Genomic DNA, 18078 nt, shown 5'->3' with positions numbered 1-18078 from the left:
TCTCTCCCTCCCTCCCCGCTCCTGGGTGTGTATTAAATATGCGTCTGTTTCTTCCCCCTCTAAATAGTATTTTGGTCAGCAAATTCTCAGCGTTCAGCCTGTGAAGAAGGGTCTTGGGATTAATTAAAAAAAAAAAAAAAAGCTAAAGAAGACGAAGTGACCGATCGACTGCGGCGCTTGTCGGGGGTGGGGGGGGGGGAGAGGGAGGGGTGACCCAGCGCCGGTTTCCTGACGTCTCTTCCCAGCGAAAAGAGAAGGCGAGAGGGATACTCGGGAGGGGAGGGGACGGGGGGGCCGCTCCACGCGATGAGGTCCTTTCGTTCTGCCGTTTGGGTGAAGAAGAGAAATTGATCATTTGTTGGGGGGAGGGGGGAGAAGATCTGCCTGTGGATCGCCTGCCAGGAAAAAAAAAAGAGCAGGCGACGTCATCGTATTTTCCCTTTGCCTTTTTTTTTTCTCTTCTGGGCGAGTCAGGCTGCTGCTGTGAAGGAGATAAAAATAACAAACGGGCCCCAGACTGCAATATTTTTATTTATTTATTTTTCACTCTGCTGTTAAAAGGAGGGAGTCCAAGAGCCCTCCGTGGACGGGGGAACTTCTTAGGATATCTCTGACACAGGTCTCTGCCTTGCATGTGCTGAAAGGAGGATTTAGAGTAACGTCATGTTCTGCAAACCAAAGAAAACAAGTGCAAGGGAGCAGAGGTTTTAGGACATTTAGCCTTCAAAAATCAGCAGCACTTATTCTGGAGGGGGTGGTGTCATCTCAATGTAAGACTATAGCATTCTAGAGGTGAGGGGAGTGACACTAAGAACTAGTAAGAATTTTTTTTTAAAGAAAAGGGACTTTAAGATAAAAAATATATATATAATAAATGGGGGATTACGGGTTTGGAGTGCTTGTACAAAATAATACTGGTAATAAATCAACGTTTCCAGTAAGGTTTCATCCACATTTGCAGCCTCCACACCATCATCAGAATGCAAGCCCCAGCCCTGCTGCTTTTATAAATAATAACACAGCTGCCAATGGCAGTAGTGCTGGATCAGCTTGGCTTTTTCCTGCTCCAGCTGCCCATAACATTCAAGATGAGATTCTGGGGTCAGAAAAATCTAAAACTCAGCAACAGCAGGACCAGCAAGAGACTCTAGAAAAACAGCAGCTTTCGCCTAGTCGAAGTCAGGAAGCGGGAATGTTGCCCGAAACTGAGAAAGGAAAGTCTGAAGAAAATCAAGGCGACAGTTCTTCAGAGAACAATGGTGGCAAGGAGAAAATAAGAATAGAATCGCCAGTATTATCTGGATTTGATTATCAGGAGGCTGCAGGGCTAGGTACATCAAATCAGCCTTTAACGTCTACAGCATCATCTTTGACCGGTTTTAGTAACTGGTCAGCAGCTATTTCTCCTTCCTCTTCAACAATAATTAATGAAGATGCAAGTTTTTTTCATCAGGGAGGGGTTCCTGCTGCTTCAGCTAATAATGGTGCTCTTCTGTTTCAAAATTTTCCACATCATGTTAGCCCTGGCTTTGGAGGTAGTTTCTCTCCCCAGATTGGACCCCTCTCTCAACACCACCCTCATCACCCCCATTTTCCACATCATCATAATCAGCATCAGCAGCAGAGGAGGTCTCCTGCAAGCCCACATCCACCACCATTCACACACAGAAATGCTGCTTTTAATCAGTTGCCTCATTTGGCGAATAATCTCAGTAAGCCGCCTTCTCCGTGGAGCAGCTACCAAAGCCCCTCACCTACACCTTCTTCTTCCTGGAGCCCTGGTGGTGGATATGGAGGGTGGGGAGGGTCCCAAGGTCGCGACCATCGTAGAGGACTCAATGGAGGAATAACACCCTTGAACTCCATCTCACCCCTGAAGAAGAATTTTGCAAGTAATCATATTCAGCTTCAGAAGTATACCCGTCCCAGCTCAGCCTTCACACCAAAATCGTGGATGGATGACAGTTTAAACAGAGCTGACAACATTTTTCCGTTCCAGGTGAGCATCTACATATTGTAAATGTATTAAGTCAGTTCCAGCATGCTGTAAATATTTATTTATAGTTGTTATTACTTTTATATATATTAAAAAAGGCCTCGCGATTTAGAAGTTGTTACATGAATCCGGGATATACTGCATAGCAGGTGAGTGAAATTGGACCCTCATTTTGACTTGCATTATGAGTTTCCCAAGATGTACGACGGTTGGTGTGGAAAAAGTGTGGGGTATATATAGATGGATATAGGACCCTGTTTACTAAGCCATGCTATAGAGGCGCATTAGCTTTTTAGTGTGCGCTAACTGTAGATGCCTGTAATATTCCTATGGGCTACATGATTAGCATGCGCTAATTTTTAGCACACGCTAAAAACGCTAGTGCACCTTAGTAAACAGGGCCCATAGTGTTTTCTAATGAGTTTTTGAAGGCTGAGAAGGAAGGGTGATGGTCATTGGGTGGCACCGAGTTTACTGCGCACCAGAAGGAATATTAAAATGATGCTGAAGTTAGCTGCTGGCTTGCGTCATATGTATGTGGCCTACTTATAGCAGGATCCAGTTCTCCTTGACTTCTTGAATTGAAGTGATGCAAAAACGTGTAAAGGTTAATATTTTTGCATAAGAATTGCTGGTCTAATACATGGATGATTAGGAAGCAATTTGTGCGGTGAGTATTTTATGACTGATGATTATGTCTGTTTACATAACTCTTTTGCTGTATTGTTTGGGGCTTATCACCATTAGTGTGAAATTGCTAACAGAATGGGCCAGAGCAGTAGAATTGTTTTAATTAAAAGTGGGCAGACTTGTGCTTTAGAACCTTTCACGCGATAAACTGAGAGATTGTCAAATATTTACAGTGCATTCCAGTCTTGTGTGAACAGCAGGGTGATCTATGTTTCCCATGATTGTCATTCGAAGCAGATCTCTTTACTTTAAACTAAACCCAGTTTCCCAGGAGATACACATGTATCTTTTAACAGCCTTTTAAAATTGCAGGTTGGCTGAACCCCCCCCCCCCCCCTTTGCTTTCTTAAATTATTTATGTTTCATTTTGCTGATCATTGGTATCCATAGATAAGAGAATAGCAGCTGCATTGTTTAGTGCAGAGTAATATGTGAACAACAATGGACTGGGATCGATATTTTGATGAAAACAACCACCTCTTGACTGCCTTTGTGTGTGGTAAATATGTAATATTCCATGCAAAATAGTTGTTTACTTTGATCTTCCTTCATTACATGCTTATATGTACTGCACTTGAAATTTGAAAAACTAAAGGTGCTTAATTATAAAGCGAGAGAATTGAAGCAGCATTTAACTCCCAATTTAATTCATTCTTTATTCTGATATAAATGATGTCTAAAGTAACAGAATGAGACCAACTCTGTCCTTGCTGTCTGTTTTCAAGGTCCAAATGCATCAGCTGTGATGGGCATGTTTACCCAGCAAATTGAAAAACTCATTTATAGAGCTTAAACAATTATGTAATCACTGGTTTATATTCAGACCTTTGAATTTGGTTGACATGTTTGTACATAGTATAGTGCCATTTGTTGACATAGAAACAACAAGGCATAGTCGGATGAAGCTATACGTGTCAAGACCAGGTTTGACAGATCTTGATGCCAGAAAAGAAAGAGAGCTGTTTTAGATTGATATGCATTCCAGCCTTTCTGTACCATTTATATTTTGCACAGAAGAGAAAAGGGAAGGGGGCAGAATTCCAACACTTCAGATTTCAGAAGGATACCGCTTGATACTAGAGCTTGAATGGATTTTGTTCACTGAGTATTTGTGCCATAGTCACAAAATGGCAGAAATCCTGTCATGAATATGCCTTTCAGTCAGTGAGGCTGTGACCTTTTTCCCCTGTATTGCTAAAATTGTCTTTGCTGTGGATGTTTTTATTCATAAGAGTATTATATACAGCTACAGTATTTCTTTGGCTAAGAGGAGATATGCATGTATAGATGTAGATATATATATAGATATGTAGATATATATAGATAGAGGTAGAGAGATAGATACGGATGGCATAATGATATATGTTGATGTAGTGTGGACAAGTAGAGATTTCTTTCCCTTGTCCCCACAGAAGTGACAGCATTCATAGTGGAATTTTTGTAAATCTTTATTCAGTTAATTGGAAGCCAAAGTCCCTTCCTCTAAGCATATTTATACGTAAATCACGTTGATCAATCACAAGCTATCACTTCTGATGACCTTTGTTCCTGGTACTTTGTATATAGCTCTTATATGTTTCATAGATATGATACTAGTTTGAAGAAGAGTAACAATGAGAAAAATGATCAGTGACTATCATCTCCTGCATTTCAAAACTTAGAGCCTGTGTCAGGACTGTATTTTTGTATTCTGTCTGCAGGAAAAGGCCTTGATTAATCAGGCCCTTAGTTAGAGCTTTTCCTCTCAACTGAGAAATATATGTTGACCTTTAGAAAAAACTGGAAGCTTAGGTTCTCCATGTTGTATTGAGTTTTATGAAGAAGTTCTGTATTATCTTTGAGTGCACTATTTTGCATGGGAAATTGATAGCCCGTGGTGAGCCATTTATTTTGTTTGTAACATTGCATGTAAAAATAAGACTTGTAAGACGTGATTTTTGCATTCTTTTATCATTATTTCTATATAAGAGAAATTGCTTTGGCAAGTATTCATGTTATGTTTAGAAATGGAATAAATAGTTGCAAAATACAGTACTTTCACCAGCAGAACAGAAGTTTGCAACATTTTCCCATGATTTCCTAAACCAATTACACACAGGTTTGTATGATGGAATCTTTTCATTTTAGTTTCATTTGTTGGCCCACATGAACTGAATTTTGATACTACTAAATTTCATGTTTCGTGCTAGCATTAGTTTGGATATTATACACAAATATGATCAATTGTCATAAGTCAACATTGGGTAACGTGACCAAATAGGTAAGTGAAATTTTGTACAAAAGAAAATAAAAAGTACTGAGAATCTACAACCCGAGTAAACCTGAAAGTAATCTTAATTCAACAAGAAAAAGATCCAATAGCTCTGTGCTAGTATTAGTTTAATTTGGCTAGGTTCACATAAGAGAGAATTAAAAACAAACAAGTGAATTGATCATATTGATATCAATGGCATTAGTTGCAAGTAATAAATTACACACAGTTTGACCCATTGACATGAATTTCATATAAGAAAAAATTCAGGGCTCCTTTTATAAAGTCACGATAGTGATTTCTGGCGCAGCAAATCCACAGCTTAGTAAAAGGAGCCCTCAATGCAGAAACAAAATGTAAATCAACTGTTAGTACATGACAGTGAAAATGATTACATCAGGCTTATTTTCGAAAGAGGACACCCATCTTTCGACACAAATCGGAAGATGGGCGTCCTTCTCACAGGGTCGCCCAAATCGGTATAATCGAAAGCCGATTTTGGGCATCCCCAACTGCTTTCCATCGCGGGGACGACCAAAGTTCACGGGGGCGTGTCGGAGGCGTAGCGAAGGCGGGACTTGGGCGTGCCTAACACTTGGACATCCTCGACCCATAATGGAAAAAAAGGGCGTCCCTGGCGAGCACTTGGACGACTTTACCTGGTTGTGTTTTTCTTACGAACAAGGCACAAAAAGGTGCCCAAACTAACTTGATGACCACTGGAGAGAATCGGGGATGACCTCCCCTTACTCCCCCAGTGGTCACTAACCCCCTCCCACCCTAAAAAAAATCTTTAAAAATATTTTGTGCCAGCCTATATGCCAGCCTCAAATGTTATACTCATACATAGTAACATAGTAAATGACGGCAGAAAAAGACCTGCATGGTCCATCCAGTCTGCCCAACAAGACAAACTCATATGTGCTACTTTTTGTGTATACCCTACTTTGATTTGTACCTGTCCTCTTCATGTCCATCACAGCAGTATGCAGGTCCCTGGAGCAATTTTAGTGGGTGCAGTGCACTTCAGGCAGGTGGGCCCAGGCCCATCCCCCCCTACCTGTTACATTTGTGGTGGTAAATGTGAGCCCTCCAAAGCCAACCACAAACCCACTGTACCCACATCTAGGTGCCCCCCTTCACCCATAAGGGCTATGGTAGTGGTGGGTAGTGTTTTTTTTTGGGGGGGGGGGGTTGGGGGGCTCAGCATACAAGGTAAGGGAGCTATGTACCTGGGAGCAATTTATGAAGTCCACAGCAGTGCCCCCTAGGGTGCCCGGTTGGTGTCCTGCGTGTCAGAGGGACTAGTGCACTACGAATGCTGGCTCCTCCCACGACCAAATGGCTTGCATTTGGTCGTTTCTGAGATGGGTGTCCTTGGTTTCCATTATCGCCGAAAATCAGAAACGACGAAGTCTAGGGACGACCATCTCTAAGGACGATCTAAATTTCAAGATTTGGGCGTCCCCAACCGTATTATTGAAACGAAAGATGGACGTCCATATTGTTTTGATAATATGGGTTTCCCCGCCCCTCCATCGGGACGTTTTGCAAGGACGTCCTCAGCAAAACTTGGGCATCCCTTTCGATTATGCCCCTCTATTTATTTTATAAGGAACATTAATAGATTTCATTATATAACACAATGAATAATTTTGTAAGAAGGGAAAACCGTTTTAAATTAAAATAAGTAGTACTTCTAGTCCCAACATGAGGTTTTGATCAAGAAGACTATGGCCTGCTTTGTGGTAATTAATCATTGGCGAAATAGGAAATATTTAATGTTTTATTGACTATTCACAGGCATCATCAAATTCTTTTAAAGCTGATTTTGGAATCACATAAAGCGTTATTTTCCTCAAGATAAGAATAAGAAAAAAATATAAGTACTAAATTAGCTAGATCCTCCTCCTCTTATAGGTGTTCTGTAGCAGAGAAAGCAGTCTGTGTGTTCAAATGCTGAAAGGCAGTGAGAAGACAGCAGTAGCCTGCCCCCCCACCCCTGATCCCCTGCTAAAACAACTTCTTTAAATATTGGTAGGCTTTGAGAGATTTGGAACCATTTAAAGTACAGTCCCTTTTAAAAGTCTTTACACGCTTGTACTGTTTTCACATTCTGCTGCCTAAAATTTATTTTTATAATGCATTAGAATGGGAATTTGTGGTGTAGTTGTGACAGGCCATTCTAGCTGTTGTGTAGCCTTATGATCCCTCTGGGACATGGCAGGTGCACCTAGGTAGAATACATCACTTCCTGTTTTTGCTGTATCTAATAATAAAACAAATAGTTGAGACTATTTGTGACCTTCTCTGGGAAAAGATGGCTAAAGTCTTAGATCCAAAATGTTGAGAATGGGAATTTTCATATCACGGGTCCATAAGCAATTTTAAAAAGTTACATGTTTGAACTTCTGTAACTTTTTTAGTTTTTCACATAAAAGGATGAGGTTTGGACTGTTGTATTACAAATTATTTGCTCTAACAAAATTCATTAAACCCTCATATTTTTTGTTTCTGGTGACTTTAGTCACCTTTTTGGAGAGATGGGTTACATTTATCTGGTTTGAGAGTGTCTGAATATGTTTAATGGTGTCACAAGTAAATGAGCCATGGCAAATTACACGTCAATTCTGCTACCACTAAGTTTGGCAGGGGATTGTGCTACAAATTTTAAACATATCAGAAACCAGTGGCATAATTTATGAAATTGCAACTGATGGAAAAGTGTTCAGCCAATCTCCTGGCATGCATTGTGTGGAAGCATATGACCTGTATGAGACCCTGACTTCGAGAGCAGGGTAGATAAAACTGATGTGAATAAAATCCTGGTTGCTTTTGAAAATTACTGCATCAGAGAAACAAATGTGACTTACAGGCTGTAAGGTACCAGTGAGTCTTTTGATGCATATCTAGCAGAAGTTAATAAACCATGCAAGTATGGAGATTTAAAGGTCTCGGTCACATGTGATAGAATTATTCTCAGCATCAGGGATGACTTTACACAGCAGAAGCTCCTCCAGATGAAAAGGCTAAACCTGAATGACGCCATCGCAATATGCCATACAAGGTTGCTTCTAAAGACATGATTGGCAAGGAAAAAGTACAGCGGCTGTCAGCACAGGCGGCCACAAGAGTGCCAGAATTTCAGGCACCTTGAAGCTGGCCAGAAGGGCATATGTTATTACTGTAACAGCAGCCATGAAGCAAAGAAGGAAGCAAACCCTACGTATGGGAAACTCTGCAAGGTCTCCATGAAAAAGAATCACTTTGACATAGTGTACATTAAGCTGGCTTCTACATACAATCTAGCTGATTACAATGATGATAGATAAAACCTTTAGCCTTAACAAATAAAAACAAAAACCTGAGTATGTTAGATACATGCTTGCAGGTTGGGGACAAGCTGGTGAGGTTCCAGTTAGATACAGGGTCCACGATAAATCTCTTGCTAGACGAGATGGCTAGAGAAGCTCTTAGATCGGGATATTGTCCTCTGTCTCCTGAAATTAATATTTGCATGTTTGACAATACAGAGCTGCAAACAGATTTTAAATGTTAAAGATTTGGTTGTTTACCAAGTATTTCTAAACACCACCATGTGTTTGCCCTTGACTGCTGAAACAAATGATAAATGGACAACCACCTTTGTGTGTGACAAGTTTCCATATCTTTTCACTGGGTATGGTAGATTGGATGGGCAGCTGCACTTACTGTAAAGTAGAACCCACTGTCCAACCAGTCCAGTAGCCTTTGCAACATCTGCCAGATACTATCGAGTTGAAAGTTTAAAGCATTGTTACAAGAATTAGGGATTATGAGATTCTGGTTAAGATGCAGGAGCCACCTGTGGGGTTTTCGGTACGGCTGGTGGTCAGAAAATCTAAGGGGAAGATCAGAATATGTATAGACCCCAAACCACTCAACCAGGCTCGCCATCAAAATTATTACACCACTAGTAAAAAAAGGCCCGTTTCTGACACAGATGAAACGGGTGCTAGCAAGGTTTTCCTCGGAGTGTGTATGTTTGAGAGAGTGTATGTGAGAGTGACTGTGTGTGAGAGAGAGAGTGAATGTGCGAGTGTGTATGTGAGAGAGAGAGACAGTGAGTCTGGGTGCGAGTGTGTGTGAGAATGAGAGTGTGTGCAAGTGCGTATGTGAGATAGTGTGACAGAGAGACAGTGTGTTTCACACAGATACAGTGTGTGAGAGAGAGAGAGAGTTTGTGTGAGACACAGACTCTCTGTGAGACTGACTGTATGAGACCAAGAGAGTGTGTGAGTGACTGTGTGACACAGAGAGAGTGAATGTGATACAGTGTGAGACATAGAGTGTGTGAGAGACAGTGTGTGAGAGTGAGAGAGAGAAAGACATTGACTGTGAGAGAGAGTGTGTGTGTGACAGAGATACCTCCCCCCTCTCTCTGGTGTCAGACCCCCTCTCTCTCTCAGGTGTCTGAGCGTTACTGTGCAGGACGCTGAGCTCTGGTTGTGCTTCAAGGAACTGACCAATCCTATTTAATAGAATGCACCTCCAACATTCTGAAGCCGAGAAACCTCATGTGGTTGGTCACTTCTGCTTGTGACGAACCCGGAAGTACGTGATGTCAATTCAGGAGATGGATACAGAGAGCAAGAATGGCTCAGCCATGTAGTCATCTTCAGAATGTTGCACAGGTAGAATTTCAGAGGGGCATTTACTATGCACCGTCTGGCCTGAGAGGAGTGGCCTATATCGCAATGACCTGCTGCTATATGTATGTGGAGATAGTATTGAGTAGGCACAGGTGTACCATGATCATAATCTCAAAACTCTCTTAGTAACGTATGTCAACTGCAAGTCTGTAGAATTTATGGGACATGTGCTGTTGGTGGAAGGACTGCAACTGGACCCCTTGAAGGCAGAAGTGATAGACAATATGCCTGCTTTCACAGGTAAACATGGGGTCTTGAGATTACTTGGAATCGGGATGAATCTAGCAAAGTGTTTGTTCCTGGATTCTCTGAAATATGTACACCCATTGGAGAACTGCTTGAGGAATCAAATGAGTTTATTTGGTGAGCCGAGAGTCATGGCACAGCACTAGATTAGTTGAAGTGCTTATTGAGAGGCTCTGACGTTGGGATTCTTTGATGCCAGTGCTGATGTTGTGATGTTAGCCAGTGTGGTCTAGGGACCTGCCTTTTGCAAAATGGAAAAACACTTCCATATGCATCCTGAGAATTGACAAAGGTGGAGCAAAACTATGCCCAAATTGAGAGAGAGCTTCAAGTCATAGTTTATGCACCGGAGCAGCCACTGTGCTAGACAAGTGACTGTTCAAGTCGATCACAAGCCTCTGGTCTCCATCTTCAAGAAACCCCTGGCCACTGCACCTAAATGACTACAGAGAATGATACTTTGACTTCAGACATATACCTTTGAACTACAATAGCTACTGGGAAAAGAGGTGGTCATTGCTGACACATTAAGCTGGGATTTCTACTGGCAGCCCAAAGCAGATCACCAGTTGGAGATTTTTAAAGAAGAGCTCACCGGATCCAAGATGGCCGCTTGAACCGGTCGTAGGTCCCCACGCTCCGATTTTCTTCTTGCAATGCCGAAGCGTAGAGGCAAGTCAACAGCCACTGTTCCCCCAGGTCGACTTACCTCTTCACAGATCGGCCCTCTTGATGCATACGTGCGGAGACCAGAGGACTGGAAGAGGAGGGAGGCAGGCATGCTGCGTGCCTCCTCCAACGAAAGGTAGGGGGGCCAAGAGGGGGTGTTGTCACCACGGACCACCAGGTATTCGAAGTAGAACGCTGGGGGGGGGAGGAGTTGGGGTGGGCTGGAGGTCCACCGGACTTCCAGCCCCCAACCCCCCAGTCGATGGATGGGAGGGTGGGAGAACCTTTGGCTGGAGGCGGCCACGCAACGGTTTCTGGGCGTTTGGGGGGGGGCTGGAGATCCACCGGACCTCCAGCCCCCCCCCCCCCCCCCCCCCGTCGCTGGGTGGGAGGGTGAGAGAGCCTTTGGCTGGAGGCGGCCACTTCTCGATTTCTGGGGGTTTGGGGGGGGGGGGGGCTGGAGACCCACCGGATTTCCAGCCTTCCCTGAACATGGAGGGGGTGGGATCGTCGGGGCGGGACTGGAAGTCCACCGGACCTCCAGCCCCCCCCCCCCCCCATCACTGGGTGGGAGGGTGGGAGAGGGTTTATCCACTACATTTTCTGGGGGTTTGGGGAGGGCTGGAGACACACCGGAGCTCCAGCCCTCGTTGTTCGGGCCTCGGCAGGCTGTTTGACAGGTTTGGGCTTTTGACAGCCCAGAGCTGTCAAACAAGTGCGGGAGGATTGTGCTGAGCACATGCTCAGACGCAATTCTCCCGCACTCAAACATGATAAAAATAATAGCGCTGCTTAGATTTGCATGCATTATCTTTGATCATTGATGCAGAAAAGTCCTGCGCTATTTTTAGGGTGCTATTTGGAACAGCGCGGGGCTTTTGATCATGAGGGCATCAGACTTTCAAAGCTCCATAGGTTACTATGTAACTTTGTAAGGCTAAGGTGCTTTTGAATATACACCGCCATGGATCAAGGCAAGATGACTATGTAATGTGTGAGGGGCTCTAGAAAAGACCTGCTGATGGAGTGTTCTATGATGGTAGGTGTTAATATCCTAATGGTTAAGGCATTGAGGATTTTGGAGGTGATTTTTGACTGAAATCTTTCTATGGAAGCTCAAATTGGAGCAATGATTAAGAAAATTTACAGATTGGTTATGGTTTATTAACATTTACTATACCACCCAGACTGACTGGCAGGTCATGGCGGTTTAGAATACCAAAATATAAGAAAATAGGAAAGGAACGGAACTACAATAATTCAGTAGGAAAGAGAAGCAAGCAGTCCTTCAAAATAAAATAAAGGCAGGAAAGAAAGAAAGAAAGGAAGGAAGGGAGAAGGCTGTGCCAAGAGGGGCTAGGTAGACAGAATCAGGGAGGAGGAAGCAATAGATGAAGTAACAGAAAGGGAGGAGGAGGGGAGGAGAACAGCAGCAATGTACTCCAAAAGTTTAGGAAGCAGTAAAAGCTTGGGAGAAGAGCCAGGTCTTCAAACCAGATTTGAAAGTCTTGAAGATTCTGCACAGAGATTCAGGGGTAGAGAATTCCAAAAGGAAGGAGCAGTGACGAGTTTCTAATTGAGCATGTTTAGGACCAGGCAGAACTAAATTGTGATCATTTAAGGAATGAAGGAGGCGAACTGGTGAGTTTGGAATAGTGAGAGAAGAAAGATATTGCGGCAGATCAAATCTATGTCCTTTAAATGTAAGGACCAATAGTTTGAACGGTATACGCTGGTGAATCAGAAGCCAATGGAATTTCTGAAATAGTGGAGAGACATGATGGGCATGCCATAATCAGATGGCCGTGTTTTGTAGGAATTGAAGTTTCTTAATGTTGGCCTGGGTACATCCTAAATAGATATTGCAATAGTCCAGTCTTGAAGTGAGTAAAGAGAAATTAGATCTTACCTGCTAATTTGCTTTCCTTTAGTCCCTCCGGACCGGACCAGGATTGGACTGATGGGTTGTGCTCGCCTACCAGCAGGTGGAGACTGAGAAAAAACTCTGACTAGAGAGCCAATAGGAGCCCTGGCCATGTGACCTTAGCCTCAGTATTTGAATAACAAAGCAGGAAAGAAAGAAAGACCTTCTGTGCCATATGGAATCCTAGCAGCCACAAAGCACTCGGCAATGCCAAGTATCAGAGCTCACCAGCAACTCTCACCAGAGAAGTGGTATGGCCCGATATGTATTACAGCTCACCAGCAATTCTCACCAGAGAAGTGGTATGGCTCACTTGTACTATAGCTCACCAGCAACTCTCACCAGAGAAGCGATATGGCTCACATGTAACATAGCTCACCACCAACTCTCCCCAGAGAAGTGGTATGGCTCACGTATAATATAGCTCACCAGCAACTCTCACCAGAGAAGTGGTATGGCTCACTTGTCTTATAGCTCACCAGCAACTCTCACCAGAGAAGTGGTATGGCCCACTTAAGATTTTATATATATTCCAACAACTGAGCTTACCAGCAACTCTCACCAGAAAAGTGGTAAATCATATTTAAGGTTTTATAGATATTCCAGCAACTGAGCTCAGCCACAACTCTCACCAGAGAAGTGGTATGGCGTATTTAAGGTTTTATAGATAGATTCCAGCAATTGAGCTCACCAGCAACCACAAGAGAAGTGGTATAGACCACGTAAAGTTCTGTATATATATAGTATTGTTCCACAAATCGTAAAGGAATGAATACACTTCCTACTTAATAAAAGAAGCTAAAGAGTAGAGAAAACATGGGAGGGGCCTGGTCCGGTCCGGAGGGACTAAAGGAAAGCAAATTAGCAGGTAAGATCTAATTTCTCTTTCCTTAGCGTCCCTCCGGACCGGACCAGGATTGGACTGATGGGAAGTACAAAGCAGTAATCTGAAGGGAGGGACCCTATGAAAACTGCAGAGAAATGTTCATGCTGCATAGGCCACCTGGCGACAACTAACATGTAGTGTGTCCCAATGAGCAAAATAAAATGAAACTAGGACTAAGTTGCCAACTTACCAATGTGCACCGAGAGCACCAAAAATCGCTGTAGTAAGAATAGAGCCCGCTTCTGAAGTTGTGGAATATGTTGTAATACGCTGTGGAACTGCCCTCTCAGCGAGAAGAGAAATAGACATTCTCATTTCCTTGATCCTTCGAGATATAGCGGGTTAGAAACAATGAAAAACTTTTACGCCTACTGGCTAGAAGGACAAAACCAATAAGAAAAAACCGATTGGGAAAGGTGAAAACTTTAAACTACAGCAGACCGAAAAGAAGTTACCAACCGTAGAAGTATTCCACACATAGATCTACTTGCTGCAATGGCTACTAGGAAACACTGCTTGAAGAGGAAAACTTTATAGAAAAAGTTATGGCTACTAGAAATCAGAACTTTAAGAGTCTGTTCACGTAGTTCACCTAGCTGGTGGACGAAGCGGGGGGTACAGGTGCTGGACTCCTTTAAGAAAACCGCTTTGACAGTGGATGCTGCATAAGCTTGCGGTTGTCAACAGTATCATGCATCACTGATAGAGCTGCCAAATGAACTCTAATGGATGAGTAAGACAGACCAGATTTCGCCAGATGCAGAAGATATTCCAAAACTTGCGAAATGGATACTGTTTGTGGAATGAAGTGGCAAGTGGAGCACCACAGAGTGAACCGTCGCCCCTTTGATTCATAGGACTTTAATGTAGATTTCTGTCTGGAAGCAATTAAAACTTGAAGTACTTCCTGCGAAAATATCAAAGACGTTGCGGACCCAGTAACCACGCCATAAGTTTGAGTGACTGGGGGTCTGGATGTAGAAAGGTGCCTTGGTTCTGCGTGAACACCTAGTGAGATGACGGAAGAAACGCATATAGAAGGTTGAAAAACCCCTGCTGGACGTTGGCATCTGTCCCTGTCTCCGTCAAGACTGCTGCTGAACGGAAGAAGCAAGAAATGTTCGTGAGCCTGAAGGCAAAAAAAGATAGCCCTGAAGTGTCGCAGTGAGGAAGTAAGGCTGAAAAAATGAGTACATTCACCTAAATGCAGGGTGAGACAACTAAGAAAAAATGACTACAAACTCAAGAGTATACTCTTAACTCCTCCTTGGCGGATGACATCACCCATTGCCATGGCAAGGACCAACATTCTCCGCCTTGTTTGTCAGTAGGGAAAACAAAATTCACCCAAAGGTAAAACGAATTGCTGAGGTCCCCCAGAAAAAAATATATACAAACAAGCTTCTGCCAAAAAGTGTACTGCACGTGTACTGCACGAAGCATTCCAATGACAGAACTAAGGTTCTTGAGATAACTAGATGACACTTAAATAGCGCGATTGATGACCCTGAGATTCGCAATAGGATGAAGGAAAATTCCTTCTTGGGCATTAGAAAGTAAAATTGCATTCTGCAGAATAAAGCGAGGAAATGGCCGAAGGCCCAAGGTCACCAAGAAAAATATAAACTGGGATGTTTGCAGAGGAGACAAAAGACTGTGCGCCCACCTGACTAAACAAAGAGAAAATCAGAGATATCTGATGAGAGATCAAATGAGAGATCAAATGAGAGGCCTGGCTACAACCTAGAGACTGTAAGAAATGCAACACCCGGTGCGTGACCTGAGAACTCTGCTGATAAGACTTTCTCCAATTAGGCAGTCGTCTAGGTAAGAATGAAATGACCCTAAGAGCGCAATGAACATCCTCTTAGATCTATAAAAGAACGGAAGAGAGAGTACTGCTGAAAATGACTGGTTAATGCATAAGCAAAAAACCAGCCATTCTCTGGATCCTGAGGAGAAGAGGAAGGGTGACCAAGGACACCAGCTAAATAGGGCTACAAACTCCAACCCTATCTCTATGGCGTTCCATAGTTGGGTAAGTTCTGAATATAGAAAGTTCTGAATATAGGAGTCCACCAGCTATGGTAGTACGCTCCGGACAGAAAAAAATTGTCCCAGTATGAACGTCTGATTCACCGGCCTGTAATTTCTTGGATCTCCCTAATCCACATACCACTAATCCACGTACCACGGTCATGCGTCCTCCCTCACTGAGATGTAGATTGTAAGCTCCTTTGAGCAGGGAAGTCCTTCTTTGTTAATTTGTACAGCGTTGCGTAACCCTAGTAGCGCTCTAGAAATGTTAAGTAGTAGTAGTAGTACCAGACTCACACCCAATAGATATGAATGTTGAGCTTGTTTCAGGTTAAAACACCGAACCTAGGCCCAGGGTCCCCGGTGTTCCTAGTGGTGAACAGCCATGACAAATATTGTATGCGTTAGTTTGCAGAATTACTGCAAAGCCTTGCTTTTGGAGCAGAGATTTCTGTTCGATACTCTTGTGAGAGTTTTTTTTTTTTTTTAATGCTGTTCTGGTTGTAGAAAGGTGGACATTTGAGCTTTCCCAGAATGGCAAAACTTATGTACCTATGCCCATTAGATATGAATGCTGGACTTGATGGACTTTAGGCCTTACCCAGCATAACCACACTTATGTACCTATGGCATAAATACACAGGAAGTGAGTGAATCCCCTTCCAATTGAAAGAACACTCTGGAGTGAAGGCGCATAGAATGAAAATGAAAAAGGACAAACTTGGAAAATACCTGTAACGAAAAAAGTGAAGTTGTGCCACAGCCACTTGGTGAAGGCAGTGTAGACAAGACTGTATCTGAATTCAAGAAAGCTTGATATAACATCAGGTCTCTAAGGAAGAGGAAGAGATAGCAGATGGTATGTATAGGCATACTGGACCAAACCAGGATGTTTATAATCTGCCAATGCTGCACTGATAGAGTAGAGACAAACACGAGTAGATGGTTTGAGGACCTTCCACTATCTTTAAGTGGGAAATATGCAAAATGAAAGGATGATTTTATTCTCTAAGTGACCATATGTCCTGTAAAACCCAGAAGAAAGCTAAAATGAAATATGAGAGGCTTCAAGGCAGTTGGAAAAGAAGGGAAGACATGAATAAAGCATGCCTGCTAAGGCAGCTGAGTGATTGGGAGCTTGGTAGACAGGACTGTCCCTCAGAGAATATGAAAAAGCTGATATATCCCCATGGCATCTGAACAATCTACTGTATGCCTCTAGAGAAGGCTTCTTAAAGTCTGAAAAAGAAAACACTGTATAACACTACAGCCATTGAGAGTGATTGTCTGTTAAGTTCTTAAAACACTATATAACATCATAGGCATGGAGTAAAATGCTTGAAAGGAACTAAGATATTATGGTCAGAAGTGCAAAGTACCAATCAATTGACTCTTAGACAATGTAGTCCTATCCACCAGGGAATGAGAAAGACAGAAATTTACTCTATGCCTATAGAGAAAGTTTCTAAAGTTCTTAAAACACTGTATAATACTACAGCTATTGAGGAAAATGCTTGAAATGAATTATGATATTATGATAAGATGTAGATTTTCCACCAGGCAATGAAAAATGACTGAGCACCAGAAAAAACTAGTGTTAACAGCCCCGTGATACATAGAAATTTAAAACAAGAAAAGCTTGTTATATATCCATATATGAAAGGAGCCCCCTTTTCAACCAAATATTGCCTGCTGATGTGAAGAGCATTTTAGAATACGCCGTTCAGCACATACAAAAGTGTACACATCTTGGAGCCGAACTGCTCTATGAACTGCAGCCTTACCTTCAGCAGAGAGATCCCTGACTGAAAAGACGGAGGGAGAAACAAAATGGCCGCCGTTCGCGCCACTGGCCCCGTGGCGATCGTCGACAGCGCGCCCGACACCTCCGAACAAGCGGAGCCCAATGGAACGGCGAAGAAACAACAGCCGGCAAAAAAGGCCCCGAAAAAAAAACCGGAGGCATCACCGGACCCGAAGAAACCTTGAAGGGAGAGCAAAATTTACACGTTCCGGCTGCGTGAACTGCGCGACGCTGACCGACAGCAGCTGTTTGAACTTTTAAGCCATATCGGAAAAAACAGGTGGCCGCGCTTACGCGGTTCGCACCTTTCTTTTTTTTTTTTTTCATTTGTTTAAACTGCCGCCGCCAAAACGCAAGAAAATGGAGGAAATTAAATCTGACGAGAAAAATCGCTGTTTAAAGTCACAGACACTGAATTATTTTCTTCTGTTTGTCTTTTTTTTTTTTTTTTATAACCCCTCAATCATAATAAAACACTGGAGCTGCCTGCTCGTTAGAAGTCTGGGGAAAGAAAGGCTGCTTCTTTGAATTTCCTTTTATTTGATTTAATTCTTTTAAAGCAGCTGCCTGTTAAAAGTGGCTGCCTCTCCCAAAGACGGTACACCTTTCCAGAGAAAGGGACGGCCCTTCCCTGCTAAGCCAGGGAGATGGGGAGGAAGGGGGGTGGACTCGAGACACCCGAGTTTAACACCCCCGAGGCTGTCAAAGAAAGAATAGAAAGGAATCCCTGTCAAGCCTCTAAATAAGATTCCAGGCACAGAAGAATTATCACAAATATCTGTAATATCTAAAGAGAAAAGGAGAGAGACTAATGGGCTCACTTCCTACCTGCTGGGAGACTGAGAAAATACTGAGGCTAAGGTCACATGGCCAGGGCTCCTATT

At 43.0% G+C, this 18078-nt stretch overlaps 1 protein-coding gene across 1 annotated transcript in view; it reads left to right on the top strand.

The window, feature by feature from the left end:
• Nucleotides 1-252: 252 nt before the first annotated feature.
• The window catches only part of CPEB4 (cytoplasmic polyadenylation element binding protein 4), a 138974-nt gene continuing 121148 nt past the window's right edge, over nt 253-18078 (top strand). The window contains exon 1 of the mRNA XM_030212665.1: nt 253-1999. Within this exon, the coding sequence (XP_030068525.1) occupies nt 875-1999 (1125 nt within the window). The 5' untranslated portion in view covers nt 253-874. The remainder of the gene's footprint in view (nt 2000-18078) is intronic.

This window comes from Microcaecilia unicolor, chromosome 8, assembly GCF_901765095.1.
Source record: "Microcaecilia unicolor chromosome 8, aMicUni1.1, whole genome shotgun sequence".
Taxonomy (NCBI): Eukaryota; Metazoa; Chordata; class Amphibia; order Gymnophiona; family Siphonopidae; genus Microcaecilia; species Microcaecilia unicolor.
This window is presented reverse-complemented; position numbering and strand designations above follow the sequence as displayed.